At 41.3% G+C, this 15,280-nt stretch overlaps 3 protein-coding genes across 4 annotated transcripts in view; 1 reads left to right on the top strand and 2 right to left on the bottom strand.

Moving 5' to 3' along the window:
- Positions 1-1,206: 1,206 nt before the first annotated feature.
- Positions 1,207-6,416, top strand: LOC122776192 (excitatory amino acid transporter 1-like). Of its 2 annotated transcripts, none has more exons than XM_044036606.1 (10): positions 1,207-1,411; positions 1,772-1,909; positions 2,407-2,614; positions 2,703-2,745; positions 2,821-2,878; positions 2,966-3,152; positions 4,157-4,390; positions 4,468-4,662; positions 5,544-5,678; positions 6,185-6,416. In XM_044036606.1, exons 1-10 carry the CDS (start codon positions 1,249-1,251, stop codon positions 6,318-6,320), a joined length of 1,497 nt encoding a protein of 498 aa, XP_043892541.1. In that variant the 5' UTR covers positions 1,207-1,248; the 3' UTR covers positions 6,321-6,416. The 2 variants fall into 2 exon arrangements, with proteins under 2 accessions (XP_043892541.1, XP_043892550.1); XM_044036615.1 differs by having other exon boundaries at positions 4,468-4,618; positions 6,185-6,280.
- An 847-nt stretch (positions 6,417-7,263) lies between these two features.
- LOC122781489 (bone morphogenetic protein 2-like) lies at positions 7,264-9,632 on the bottom strand. Its single transcript, XM_044045180.1, has 5 exons — positions 9,338-9,632; positions 9,091-9,227; positions 8,878-9,000; positions 8,606-8,795; positions 7,264-7,856 (listed from the first exon to the last, which is right to left on the bottom strand). The coding sequence occupies exons 1-5, from the start codon at positions 9,630-9,632 to the stop codon at positions 7,432-7,434; spliced, it is 1,170 nt and encodes a 389-aa protein (XP_043901115.1). The 3' UTR covers positions 7,264-7,431.
- Positions 9,633-11,170: 1,538 nt separating this feature from the next.
- LOC122768338 overlaps positions 11,171-15,280 on the bottom strand; it is a 4,441-nt gene continuing 331 nt past the window's right edge. The window contains exons 2-7 of the mRNA XM_044024267.1: positions 14,846-14,941; positions 14,608-14,747; positions 13,774-14,050; positions 12,990-13,171; positions 12,089-12,147; positions 11,171-11,386 (exon numbers count right to left, since the gene is read on the bottom strand). Coding sequence (XP_043880202.1) covers positions 11,236-11,386; positions 12,089-12,147; positions 12,990-13,171; positions 13,774-14,050; positions 14,608-14,747; positions 14,846-14,941 — 905 coding nt within the window. The 3' untranslated portion in view covers positions 11,171-11,235. The remainder of the gene's footprint in view (positions 11,387-12,088; positions 12,148-12,989; positions 13,172-13,773; positions 14,051-14,607; positions 14,748-14,845; positions 14,942-15,280) is intronic.

Raw genomic sequence — 15,280 nt, 5'->3', positions numbered from 1 at the left:
AGGATCAGATATATTAGAGTTGCATTAAGTTATAGGTTTAGTCAGGACAGTTCTGAATCGCATATGCCTTGTTTATTGTACTACAATGTCATTAATACACGCAGCAGCAGAGACTGTTGATAAAAATCATACTGATATCAGATTTAATCATAGCATAATAATGCTACTAAGGCTACTAGTGCTAATAATAATAATAACAATACGTGCTTGAAATATTTAGGTAAACGTCTCCCTTGTTTGTTATGACGCCACCTACTGTTTCATGCCCTGCATTGCTTGACGTATGTAGACTATACGCAGGACGTCGAGTCATAATCACTCGTGGTGTTACTGTCTCTCTCCGCCGTGCGTCCATGTGAACCCTTAGTGCTCACAGTGCACCCTTGGTGAATAATACACAACTCCTTATATGGACATCCTCGGCATGTGTGTTTATAGATCACATATTTCGTTTTTTACGTCCTCCTATGAGTTGTTGAGTCAACGTTCTGACTAATTTCATATCAAGTAGTGATATAAAGTAGCAATAACTGTGCAGAAGTCACAAAAATGACAGTTTTTTCTTTCATTTTTGTTCATAAAAACAAGCCAAGCGAACTTTGAACTGTGACATATAAAGATTTTGAGAACTTTTTGCTCAGGTAAGTTTATGTAGTTGGTCAAAATCATTCTTTTTATTAGATTGTCTAGGTTGAAAAAAAAGTTATAAGACACTTTATATTTCTATTTATTTTCTTTTGGCCTCTCTACAGCAGCCACAATGCTCTGTGCTCTTAGGGAGAGAGAGAGAGCAAATAACATGTCTGGGAAATGCAAATTCTAAGACCTCTGGCACAACAAAGAAAATGACTGGTTTGGCCAAGATCCCAAAAACACACACAAAGTGGACGTTAGAATGAGGAACTGAACATTTTCTTTTTCTGTATCTGAATCTACAATGTTTATATTCATGTATAAGAATATGAAATTCACAATTCCCTGAAATATAATCAAATGTCTTTAGTGATTGTTTAATTCATTTCTTTCTTCTAACTGCAGTGGTGGCGGCTGAGACTTAAACTTATTTGATGAAGTAAATCAAACAGCCTGTGGGGTGGAAGAACTGGAACAAAAATTAAGTTAAACAAAGAATTCTGGTTTTGAATTCTGTTTTTTTCAAGACATAGAAATACACAGGTCTTCATTATTATCCTTTCTTCTGCTGCTAATATAGGAGAGACGGACAGAGAGTTGCCGCTCTGCCTTAAGATGAGTAAAGATAAGTCTGGTGTGGATGATTTTCAGACATGCCTCGAACCGTCAGAGGAGAAACACTCGCGTTTGACTTGTTTACCGTGTAGCAAACATGATTTCAAAGGCTTTTTGAGGAGAAATGCTTTTTTTCTTCTCACAGTGGCTGGAATTGTCCTGGGTAAGCGTCCTCTTTTCAACTCATGTCAGTTTTCTTTTAATCTCAGTGTTGATTTTTGATCTTGATACTTGTACAAAGAGTACACAGATAGAAATATCACTTAAAAACCAATTCTGTCAATCACAGAGGGCTCATGATAAAGTCATTGAGGACAATTATTTGGAGACAATACTGTATAAGTCAACTTTGGAGTGTGTCAACTGTTTTCTTTTAAAATGAAATATTTTGTGAGCAGTTGTCCAAAGATATGACTTCATTTAAACATAAAATACATGTACTTCATAAGGTCAGTCTTTCTGAGCCTGGTCTTCATACTGTACTTGATGTACTTCATACTTGCAATGTTTGTATTTCCTCTAGGTCTCACCCTGGGTTTTGCTCTGCACTCCGTTCACATGACAGCCACTCAGATACAATACTTCAACTTTCCTGGAGAGCTGCTACTGAGGATGTTAACCATGATGATACTTCCTCTCATCACCTCCAGTCTGGTCGCAGGTCAGATCCCAACAAGGCAAAAGCAAAATAAGCACCTGATCACCAGGGGCCTCAGTCATGTGTGGGAAGAAAATGATTAAATATTGAAATAATATTAAATGATTCTAAATATTGTTGATCTTGTTGTTAAACTGGTTGACTCGTAATTCAAGTTCAGTTCAGTATCACTTATGAATATGAAAAGTGCAAATGAATACTCAGAAACCTTTGTGATGTTACTGCCCTCTAAGGGCAATTTTCAGTGATGTTATTTAATTTTATTTCATTTAATCTTAACATTCACTCAGACAGTCTCGTTGAGCACAAAGAGCAATTATAAAACACAAATACATTCTTTAGTTTTTAAAGGTCCAGAGTAGAATCCTGATTAATGCCTACAACAATCAAATTGGTCACAGAAGAGGGATTTATTGCAGGATCGTGTGGTAATATTTGCACTGACTTTGATAGTGATACGTTACTTTATACATATATATATATACTTTATTCCGTTTTAGGCATAGCATCTGTGGACAAGGAGACGTACGGAAAAATGGGTCTATATTCTATGTGCTATTATGTGACATCCATGCTTCTGGCTCTGTCAACTGCCATCCTCCTGGTTCTTTGTATCAGGCCAGGGAAATCCGCTGCGAGCACCTCAGAGGCCTCTGGTGGTGAATCGAGGGGGACGCAGACTTTGGATGTCTTTCTTGATCTCATCAGGTGTGTATGAAGACAGAACATTCCCTAATGTCACCGTTGTTTAAATATAAATCCATGATTTATGATGTGATCTCTTTCATCATTGCAGAAATATATTTCCTCCAAATCTGGTGGAATCTTGTTTCAAAATGGTGAGCTACGGTCACAGTGTGATTGTTTTTAAATGACTGGCCAGCAATCATCATTTTCTCTCGTCTTTTACTTAGTATAAAACGGTTTATTCTGAAAATCAAACCTCAGGTGTCATCAATGCAACTGAAAAAGGTGAGTTCAATCAGACTGTTTGTCTTTTTCATTTAAAATAAACGATTGCTGTTTTGACTTGTAACAACATCACTTGAACCCCTTCAGATGACACAATATCAATGCCAACACCAAAGGAAGGCAGCGCAGATGGGATGAATATTATGGGTGTAGTGTTCTTCTCCATAGCATTTGGCATCACCCTGAGTCTAATGGGTGATGAGGGGAAACCTCTAAAGGACTTTTTCAACTGCCTCAATAAAGCCATCATAAATCTTGTCAACGCAATCATCTGGTAAGCTTTTGTTTGTTTGTTTTTAAATAATTTGACATTTACTGTACACAGGACCGATATGACAGGATTGAAAAAAAACAAATATAGACTCTAACACACTCTCTTTGATTTGCAATGATACATTTATTTGTGACGTTTCGATGCCAATTGACAAAAATTGACACATACAGTACATTGAGATTACAAGAGATGCTATTTAATGAAAAACATGAAAAAGTGGACGACGTCACCAAAACCACTGGACAATACGAACTCTGAGAAAATGATTATTTTTTATTTTGCCCCTTGACACTGTAATTATTCAAAGAAAATCCTAATAAAAAGCATGTAAGATTGTGATATCTATATCCAATACAAAGAAGTGATATCTGTCCATCGCTACTCTGGACTGACCCTTCTTCTTCACCATCATCATCCATAGAGATTGCTTTTCTTTGGTAAATTAATTGGTAAATGACAAAAATCAATGTTGTCTAAAATAAAAAAGATAAATAACAATGCGTAGTGTAGTGTCTTGCAGAATTAACTGCTTAAATCCAATTTTTGGATTGATTGATGCAATAGTCCACATAATGAGGTTAGGTACCTTGCTCAGGAGCACCCCAGCCCTTGACCTGTCCCGGGATTTGAACCCCAGCCCTTGACCTGTCCCGGGATTTGAACCCGGGACCCTTCCGTTACAAACCCAATTCCCTTTCATTCAGCCATAGGCTGCCGAGTAGGACCTATAACAACAACTCAACCAGCATGTCCATGCGGGCCCCATATAGTTTCAGTAACATGGGCCCCACGTGGGAAGCCCGTGTGGGCAAACATGGATGGGACCCCATGGAAACCATAGACAGACTGCCTTGGGTTGGCTCGGCTTGGCTCTGTCAGCCCCAAATATAACCCTTATGTGGCCCACATAGAGATGCTGGCTGGGAAATAGCATTAAAAATAATAAATGTTCAGTTATTGAAATCTTATCTTATCTTAGGTTGTCTGTGATCTCTCTCCTGCAGGTACTCCCCAGTAGGGATCATCTTCTTGATCGGGGGACAGATTTTAAAGTTGAGAGACTTTGTTGATATGGGACGCCAACTTGGCCTGTTCATTGTCACTGTCATCACAGGCCTGACAATCCAATCGTTGGTCCTCATGCCTCTCATCTATTTCATCGTCACACGTAAGAATCCCTTCAGGTTCATAGCAGGTCTCCTCGACGCTATTACCACTGCCTTCGGGACATCATCCAGGTGAGCGACTACTGAGTTTGGATGCTGACTTGATTGCTATTGAGCATATATTAAACTGTATATTTGCTCTTTCACAGTTCTGCTACTTTCCCCATTACTTTGCACTGTCTGGAGAATAATCTTAAATTGGACAAAAGGGTAACACGCTTCATGGTGCCATTAGGTGCGGTTTTGACCATGGATGGAACTGCACTCTATGAGACCATCGCTGCCATTTTCATAGCACAGGTTCATAATATTGAACTCAGCTCTGGCCAAATCGTCATCATTGCGTATGTTTGAGTTTTATCTTTGACCTTCCACTTTCATATTTGAGGAATTTCACTTTGAACTTGTTCAGTTAAGGACAGGGAGCCGCTCTGTGTTATATGCTTTACCACTCTTTCCATATTTTCTTGCTACAACTACCCAAAATACGCAACACTTTGGAGTGCTCGTTGCACAGATGCTATCTGTTTTTGACATTTCATCTTCATAAACTGTGACAGTGGAAACACTAACTGGAAAGGAGGGTTTGACATGTGACAAAGGTCCTCAAGAGGCTCAGTTATAGGACTATAAACATTGAATCTACAATTACTAAAATCATTCAACAATCATGTGCAGTTCTGTAAGAAACGGTAGCTCAGTGGTAGCAAGCGAGTCGGGTTTGATTTCTGGCTCTGCTAGTCTATATGTCCATGTGCCCTTGGGCAACCCCATGTTGTTCCTGAGGTGTGTGTGAATGGGTGTGCAAGACATGTGATAGAAAAAGTGTGTGTGAATGGGTGAATGGCAAAACTGTAGCGTAAAAGCAGCTTTGAGTAGACACTAGAAAAGTGTTATACACAGTAAATACAGACCATTTACCATAAACGTGATGAATGCAAATGAATAAACATTCATTTATCGAATGTCGTATCTTTAGAATGAGCCTTTTATTAAGTTAAGTGTGTGTGTGTGTGTGTGTGTGTGTGCATTATGAAATAGAAGTCTAGTACATAAACAAAAAGAAAAATATACTTGCCTGACATGCTTGAGAAAGGGAGGAGCTAATTGACAACAATTAGACGTCACTAATTACACACTGGACCTTGATATTCCTTGATATTGTGATATTTTGGGTTTATATGGAGATTCTGATTATTGTCTCTTTTTAATGATGTAATTGCAGAATAACTGCTGCAGTTGCAGCTATGGGGGTGACAGGTATTCCACAGGGAGCCCTCATAGCCATGGCGATGGTGCTGTCATCAGCAGGACTGCCACTGGATGGCATTTCATTAATCATCACAGTAGACTGGATCCTGTAAGTGTGTGTGTGCTTACGTCAGCATATTGGTGAACTACTGTACAGATCCACAAATGGCACTTTTCCATTATACAGTTCTAGCAGTTCTCGACTCGACTCGACTCGACTCGATTCTACTTGTTTGTTTGTTTTTTGCTTTACCAGTCGGGATAGTACGTGGTACCTGCTGCTATCAGATCAGTTAAAAATGCTTAAAAATCCCAAAACGTATTTGGTGACAGCACTGCGGAAAGCCGGCGATCGTGAGCCTGTTCAGTCTGTGCTCCGGTCGTGCAGGGAGTACTGAACCGTTCTGTGAACAAATCTTTGTAATTTACTGATTCTAATGATTCAGTGACACTGAAAACAACTGCCTCACCCGTCACTAGTTTGCATTTGTGTCCATGATGACTATGAAGTACCAAGATACCAAACTGAGTAGAGTCAAGTCGAGTAGAGCATGTATAATGGAAAACCCATGTTGGCGATTCTGTGACCTCGAACCCTCCTGTGACTGTGGACAGGGATCGTCTGAGGACAATCACCAACGTGATGAGTGACAGTATCGGTGTGGGCGTCGTGCAACATCTCTCCAGACATGAGCTGCAGAGTTCTTCCACGGAAGAACTGATGCTCGATGACAACACGGACGACTTTTGACTGGGTCACTATACAAACATGTGACCACACTCTGTCGAGTACAATGCATGGTTGCAACAGTAGAAACATTAAAACTATATACACATTCTACACCAATATTTAATCATTTATACACCAAAGAATGTGCATGTGCGTAACCCTGACACAAAGATTCAAGTTAAAGAAGTTGAATTTAGGGCACTAGTGGTTTGCACTGTTGTCTCACAGCAAGAAGGTTGCCGATTTGAATCCTGGTTCGACTGAGGGCCTTTCTATGTGGAGTTTGCATGTTCTCCCCGTGGGTTCTCCTGTTTCCTCCCACAGTCCAAAAACATGCAGAGGTTAACTGGACACATGTGTGACTGTAAGAGTAAATGCTTGTTTGTCTCTGCGGGTGTGACCCTGCCTTTCACCCTGTGTCAACCCTCATGCGCAGGATAAAGCAGTGGATGATGAATGAATGGATGAATGAAAAGAGCAAAGTTAGCAAAAGCCTTAAAAACTCACTACCATCTGACCTAATATGTTAGAAATTTCAAAAGATACTCAGTGCAGCATTAGCATTAGTTTTCTTTGACCTCTGCATTTAACCGACCAACCTTATCACACACACAACCCTAGGTACAATTTAAATGTTTAAATGTTTCTTCCAATATGACAATTTTGTTTTACCACTCATCTTGGACAGGACGCCTGTCCATCACAGGACATATAGAGACCAACTATTCACCTGCATGTTTTTGGACAGTGGGATGAAGAACCTGGAGAAAATCCACATGCACAGAGGGAGAAAATGCAAGGTCACTGATGTGAGGCAACGGTGCTAGCCACTTATCCGCTGTGCGGCCCATCTTCTGGTATTAATTAATGAAATAAATTCCCATTATATATACATATATATATATTGTTTTGTTTAAATCATTTATTCTGACTGCATAATCGTTCAGAAACAGAAAACATAAAATATACACATTTACATCTTTCGCACAGGCTGTCACTTCCATCGCTGCCATATATTATAATTTAAGGGTATTTACATATATTACATGTCACATGTGGCACACGGCACGACTGTCTGTGTCCCCGTAGTGGATTTAAACGGTGCCACACACCGCCAGTGACGACTGAAACGTCAGTGGCAGCCACAGCTTCCAGCCACCATGTCGCTGTACTGTTTGAGCACCACGTTCTCATCGTCGTCAAAGTAGAGCAGATTGATGGAGAAGAGCTTGTCCGGCACACAGCACGGCGTCTCGATGCCTTTGATCAGCTTCAGTGCGTTGATGATGGACTGGACGGTGGCGTGGTTGGTCGGCCTCATGTTCTGACCCAGGGGGAAGGAGCAGGAGCCTTTGCAGTGGTAAGCATTGTAGCCGCGCGGAGACACGATCCAGCCAGACCAGCCAATCTCCTCAAAGTCCACATAGAGAGGCAGGCGTTGGCAGGGCATGGACGTGCCGTCCTCGTCGCTGTAGTCCAGGGAGCGAGCGCTGCGGGAGGGTGGACCCGACATGGGGGCGTGTGGCAGGCTGGAAGTGGCTGCGAAATCATTTGGGTCTGGAGGAAAGGAGAGCTTTATGTTAGACACAGTTGTGTTTGGTTCCCTCGATACAGAGTTTATAAAAGCGAGGAACGTCTGTCTGTCTGTCTGTCTGTCTGTCTGTCTGTCTTTTCTTTGAAGAACTGTCCAATGGTTCACTTGGGAGGCTTCAAACACGGCAGGTGACTTACTAAGGGCAACACTTTGGAGGTGTTTTGATGAGAAGTGGCAGGTGATTCACACAACATGGCCCCAAATGATTTGGGTTATTTGTTGTTGCTATTATTTGTATCATTACATCATTATTTCAGTATCTGCATTTATATTTGATGTAAACTAAAATGTAAACATCTGCGCAATAGTAAAAGTGACCATTCAAAAAATACACACAAAAAACATAAACTTAATTATGTTTGTAGCATCAACAGCACATTTGACTCCACTAAAGTTGATCAATTTCACACTTTTAAATATATATATGTATATGTATCTATTTCTGGAATAAAGGCTACAGTAATTGCCTGACACTTAGGAAACACCTCTGTTTGTTGCACTCTGCAGTCTCACCATTAGATGTCACTAAACTCTAGACATTTAAAACAGGAATTGCTTGCTTGAGCTGTTGATGTAGATACAGAAGCTGCTGTAAATCAGTAAACAAGGAGATGAGAGGGTTGGGAAGCCAGAGGTCACTCAAGGCATTCTGACTCTCCACTAAACCACTGCTTATCAGCAACAACACCACAAAACCACATCAAACCCTCACCTGTAATCTCAGGAGCAGAAGAGCGGCGTCCATCGTCAGTGAAGAGAACCAACATTGGCTGTTTGCTCTGGTGGTGGTTGCGTCCCGAGGCAAAGCGGATCAGTTTCAAGTCCATCCTGCTCCCACCCAGGGTTTGAACCACTACGTGGAGGCCCAAGTTGTTGCCTTCATCCACCATCCAGGAGCGAACCTGCAGGAAGTAGTTTGTCAATTAAGACTCCACATTTGTTTTATGTTGTTAATGCAGGACCTTCAGTGAAGAGGATACTTACAGCCTGAGTGATGGTGAACACCTCCCAACCAGTGGAGTGGACTGGGATGAGTCGAGAAGACAGCAGCTTCTTCCCTAGTGTGTTGTTGCTTTTGCTGGTGTCGAGCACTTGATAAACACTGACCTGGATCAAACAGAGCGAATGCAGCCACTTTTAGAAACAGGCCATGCAGAGAGATATTAGTGTGTCTCACTTTCTTCATGGTTTACATACTTGGCAGAAGTGATGTCTGTTAAATGTTGAGGTGGCCTGTGGTCGCAGCTTGAACAAATGAAGCTCTGCAGTCAGGATCTTCTCTGTTCTTGCAACCGTGGACAAGTTGAACCTGAACTCCACCTGTTCACTTCGCACTGCAGAGGAAATGACATCATTAGAGACCAAAAGTACTCCAGAGTTGTTGTTTTTTTACCTTATATATGTATGTGTGTGTGTATAAAAAACGCATCCATGCGGATCTTACATCTGTCGAAGAAACTGCGCACAGTATTCCCCTCCAGAAGATACGGGTCCTTGGTAACACCATCCACATCAGCGACCGTGTTGTACAGATCGAGCATGTACTGTGGAGGCTGCTTGTGTCCGTGGATCGCAGGAGGGTCCTCCATCCCAAAAACCTCCAGAAGCCTCTTGATGGCGGCAGAGCGGACTTCTTCTGACTCATTCTCGGCGGTGAAGTGACTCTCCAGGTAGTTGAGTGAAGGCCGCGCAGCGACCGTGCACACAAGTGCGGCAAAGATGAGCGCGAGCGTCAACATCTCCGTAGATTGGTGGTGCGTTAGTGTCCACAGAAGCGCACAAGCTGCCAGTGACCTGGAGACGCAGTGACTGCGGGATCCTGGAGGCTCCACTTTTTATATCAAATGCCCCCGTTCACTCTCCAGTTCCCCCAAAGCCTCAGTAAACAGCAGTAAAGATGCTATTTGGTCGCAAATGTAAATCACCAATCAGCGAATGTAAAGGGAGACTAATGGCGGTGTTAACAAGGTGTGAACCCGATTGGAGATTTCATTCAAACCCCATTGTCCCCACGTCTGGCAATAAAGGCTCAAATAAACTAAATCCAGCCTTTGAAAGTGTCTGAGCAGAGCGTGTAATGTTGAGAAACATGCACATTTCTATGATATGAGTTTAGAAGTGAAGACTGTGAAGGATCGAAGCAGAGGAAGCTTGGAGCTGATCTCTTGGGGAAGTGCACTCACCACAGGAGGTTAGCTGCGCCTAAATGAATCCATTAATTTAGAATAATGGGCACAGTGTTGTAGTTTGAAACCAATTACTCCGACAAAGACACAGGTGTCGCTGGCTACACGTCGTCAGATTTACATAACTGCGTATCCAGCTGCAGCTGAATACTCACTACTTTTTCTGTTTTATTTTTATCCTCTAAAGTGCACAAGCTGACGTGCTGCGTAAAACCTTTCTCTGACGTCATCCAGTGATCCCTCTGATGTTCCACAAGGGAAAAAAAAGAAGAGAATTCATAATTTAAAGCCTGATTTTAGTCTTTTTTTGATACAGTGTCATGCCATGAATATTTAACTACACGTTTCGTTTGTTCTCTTGCTTTTTTTCATCCTCAGTTTAGTGTAAATAATCATCGAACCTGAACAAAAACATTTAAAAAGAACTCAATGTCTTTAGCTCTCTCTTGCAACACGGTTATTAGATTTGTTTGATCATTCCCCATAAGGAAGCCAGACATTGCGCACTGTGCCATTTGGTGCCTTTGATCTTTACGCACAATTACGCACGAGTTAAAGACAAATTTAGACCAAAAGAAAGTTTCCCCCGCTGTAAAAACATTTAGGAGATCAAAGTTTTTTTTTACAAAATGGCACCTTACCAACAAGCCATAAAACCTATTGTCTTTAAATGGCACTGAAAAGTGACGCAGACGTGTTGTTTCACACTTTGATATCAGAATAAGGAGTGAACTACTGCACGTGTTTTTTAAGAGACATCTTTCGTATTTTAAAACTGTTTTCAGACAATGATTTTGTATTTGTGGTAAAGTCTACAAATGTATGTAATGTACGTTTTTATTTAAGTTCTATACGTTGTAATCAATGTATTCTAATGACACACAATCACTACACTGCTGTTTGTTGGCTGTAACCTGTGATCATTTTGCGACACTTTTCATGTGCAGTTTGCGTTAAATATGTTTTCATTTTATTTTGGTCATTGATAAATCACAATATATATGTTGGTATTAAATTTATTTACAAAATTATCATTTTTTACATATATTACATATCATACAATAATACTTTAGAGTAGAAAAGTCCTCAGTGAATGACACAGTATTGGTTTCAGTGGGCTGCAGATCATGTTGTTTTCCACTAGGAGGCGCAGTGTTCAGTTTTGGCAAAGACAGGAAGTGATGGAGAGGACTGTGCGTGACTGTCCGTGCTGGTTGATGAAGCTGTGGCTCTCGTGACCTTGAGGAACACAGGAGCTGGACTGCTTCTCTGCCCATAAGTGGCACGTTTGTGGATCAGATGGACTCCTGTGGTAAAGAAGTTGAAAATCACAATTAGTTTAAAGTCACATCAAAAATTCATTTTGTGTTGTGTGCATGTCCAAGTCATTTTGTTTTTAATGTCAACAAAACTATTTAACTACAGTTTTTATCTCTCTAGCTCATTGCCATCAATGTTTCTGTGTATCAACGCGTCGGAACTGTGAGTGACATCATCCCCGTGTTTATGCCATTGCAAGCATGACCAGTTGATAACAAGGTCTCTACGTGGTATTTTGTGCACACATACAGTGAAGCACAAAATACAAATGTTTAAAATGAAACACGACCGATTTACTGTGAGACAAATACGAGAGAAGCAGGACATTTGTGATGGTCTTTATGTCGCGTTAAATGACTTTCTGTGCTGAAGTTGTGGGAGAGTTTATTGTTAGTTTGACTAATGTGAGGTGCAAAGGCATTACAGTTCTTGTCGGACAATAATCAAAAATGGGTCTTTTATTTGAAATGTATATTAACACTGTTGGAAAGTGACTTTGACATAAAGTCAAAAAAAGTAGAAATTTTAGAGACACTGGATGTAGGGAAAGCCAACATGCTGGGATCAGGAGGCGTCAGAGCTCACAGGCAATTGTTTTGAGAGTGGCGATGTGTGTGTGTGTGTGTGTGTGTGTGTGTGTGTGTGTGTGTGTGTGTGTGTGTGCGTGTAGCAGCTGTGTTCATACCTACCTGAGAAGGCAACGGTTCCCTGTAGTGCAGCCCCCCAAACATCTGCCCACATCTATTTCCTGTGGAAAATTAGCAACACAGAGAGAGGGCAATGAGCTCACAGCTGGTCACAAATATTGACCCAGTAGAGCTGGAGACCAGCTGCCATTGAGCACGTTAACTGCTTTGATTCGACACCTGCACGAGCCATTTGTGTTTGCACTCTGCTCTGCTCTCACCTCTGACGCTAAAACACAGCAGATGACCCACAAACTGGGCTTTAGGATTTACACCACAGTCATACAGATGTAAGACTTCAAGACATTCTTGCCACCAAGCCATTTATTTATTGGGGAAATAGTGCATAGTTGTTTTGGTACTTCCTAAGTTAAATTCTGAGTTTGTTGAATAGTAAAAACTATTGAGGGGAAAACAAAAGTGTCAAGTATGGTTTAGAAAGTAGTTCAATGAGGGATTTAGAGCTGTTTTACTGCACCAACTGTAACATTTATACTTCAAAATGAAGTTTTTTTTTGCAGCCCACCCCCTCTCCAGTGCAGAGATTCATTCTCTGTTCATATTCAAATAAAAAGCTGCCAGTCTTTCATGTGTATTGCTGCAGGTTGTGCATGAATAGGCATACAACACACCCTGGAGTCCTTCACACCAGGATGCGCGGTGCCAGCCACTGGCCAGTTGATTAGCCTAATTAAGTGTCGTCTTCCACATGAGTCTGATGCATAAAGATACTTCATTACTGTCTGGCACCACACCAGCTCACTATTTCCTCTTGAATAAGAGACAGTTTGAAAGTGGTATCACAGGAATGAATCACTCCCCTGGTGTAAAGTATGCCACACTAATCAAAGGCAAAACTAGGTTTGAATTTGCTCCACATATGTTTTACTGAGCTTACACTCACTTTAAGCCTCTCTTCCTTGATCCCGTCTGCGTGGTGGACTATTTCATAGTAATACTCCACATGTGAGACCCTGTAGCAGCTTTCCTTCAGCTCACATGCCACCACGGTCTGGATGAGATCCACTTTGTTGGGGGTTTCCACCAAAGCGGAGTCAAACTTGGTGGGGACACAGGAGAATCCCTCTGTGAATAATGACGGAAGGAAACAATGGATTTACACGGAGGAAGAACAGCTCAGATCTGAACACAGATTCAACTCTTTAGTTGTTATGTTTCACAACACTCATCAATAACTCCGATATACCAGATATTAACACTGTTCTACTCTAATTATAATGATATGCACTAAACTTGAATTTCATTTCACGCTAAGATTGAATTTTGACAAAACTACATTTTATATATGTACACATGTTCTTCTATAGACGTGAAGTAACAAAGCTGAAGAATCTTCTTGGATGAGAAGTGAAATGTCAAAACTCAAGCTTCAGTTCATTCATTCATAACAACTTGATATCTTGTATCTTGATGTTGTTTTAGAAATACCGGGGGCGGGGTTGCTATTCTAGTTTCACCTCAACTTTAACTTTATTTCTATAGCTCATTCAAAATCATTTCATTTAAAAAAATTGACCAAAAGTTCATACAAACAATAAAAATAGGAACATAAACAAATCAATAAGCACTAAACCAGTTCCTCAGAAATGTGATTTTGGATGATTAGGACACGGTTTTGGACAAGGTCAGTGTTTATGACAGGGAAGGTCACACACACACACACACACCTGGGGAACCTTTGGACCGGGAGCATCCTCCCACGTCGATCACGGTCTCATACGGAGTCTCGGAGTAATATGTCCTCAGTGCGGGGACACGGATGCACTGAGTCAGCTTGACCTCACAGTGACACTCCTCGACGACCTCCACCTGCTGGTGTCCCTCCTGCAGCAGCACCCGGTCCACCCGCATCCCGGTGGGCTCACACACGTGGTTGAGTCCACAGGAGGGCAGCTGGTCCTGAGGCTCTGGACTCTCTGCAGCTGCAGGTCCACGACTCCTCATCTTTTTATAAGGCGATGGTGGGAGATAGTTTGGGTTAGACATGGGTTAGAACACGCTGCTATAACGCTCTGTGATGTTGATGACACAGAATGTCCTGCAGCCAGGGTTCTCAAGCAGTGGTACGCGAGCTTCGGAAACACTGTTCTGCTGTATGTACCAGGGTGTGTGTGATCAGAGTGGAGCTGAGGAATTTTGAGTGTGTAGAAAAGAAACAAATCTTCATCTAATGTCACGTATATGTGAGGAAGAGGAGGATGATGAGAGAGCAAACGATATTATTGGGAAGAAATCTGCCTCCTGTGAAAAGACCGTAGCTGGTTTTGCTGGATTTTAACGTTGGTGATAATGGTGTTACTTTGAGAGCTCAATATTTGAGAACCTCTGTCCTAGTATCACAGATTAATCATGTAAACTCCTGTTTGTTATACATATTACATACGTTCATGGTGCTAAAAGTACTGCCTTTAAAATCACTGCACTTCTTCTGTGTCAGACCATCCATCCGACCACAAAGCTACAGCGCATCCCTGTGGCTGTACTGGGGAACTTCCACTCACCTTTTTGCTTCTGAGAAAATCCAGCATGGAGGAATATTTTGAATATTCCTGCTGTCCTGCTTCAAGGGAGGCTCTGGACACTCCCCCACAGTGTGACCGGCACATCCCCACATCCACACTGACAGGACTGCCCGAGATGTCTGAGCAGAGAGGACATAGATGAATTAGATCTATTAGAATATAGATAGTCAGACAGACAGAGAGACAGACAGACAGACAGACAGACAGATGCCTTTACCTTGTCCGATGTACACAAAGTGGCTCAGTCTCTTGCAGCACACTCTCTGTGTAAACAGGTTTCTGTGAGCGACGTGTTTGCCCAAAACTCCAGTCACTGGAAAAACACAGAACACATTATATTTTTTCATTTATTTTTATGAATAGATTGATTTTGTCTCATAAATAAGTTTTTATCATTCCATGTCAACATAAACACTCTTATTTTTAAAGTGTGTGAAATATACTCAAACATATTGTTATTGAGACATCATGATGGAATATCTTGATATTATTTGATGATTTTAATTTTTTTCCCCCACATGCTGAGGCTGAGTCATTTGACTTTGAGACGCCTCATAATTGGGACTTCAATGATTGTAAAAGCAGAACGTGCATGAGCAGGATTCTGTATTTTCAGGCTCATTTATACATAAAAATGTATTTTAACAAAGGA

The sequence above is a fragment of the Solea senegalensis genome, linkage group LG1 (genome assembly GCF_019176455.1).
Source record: "Solea senegalensis isolate Sse05_10M linkage group LG1, IFAPA_SoseM_1, whole genome shotgun sequence".
Classification (NCBI taxonomy): Eukaryota; Metazoa; Chordata; class Actinopteri; order Pleuronectiformes; family Soleidae; genus Solea; species Solea senegalensis.
This window is presented reverse-complemented; position numbering and strand designations above follow the sequence as displayed.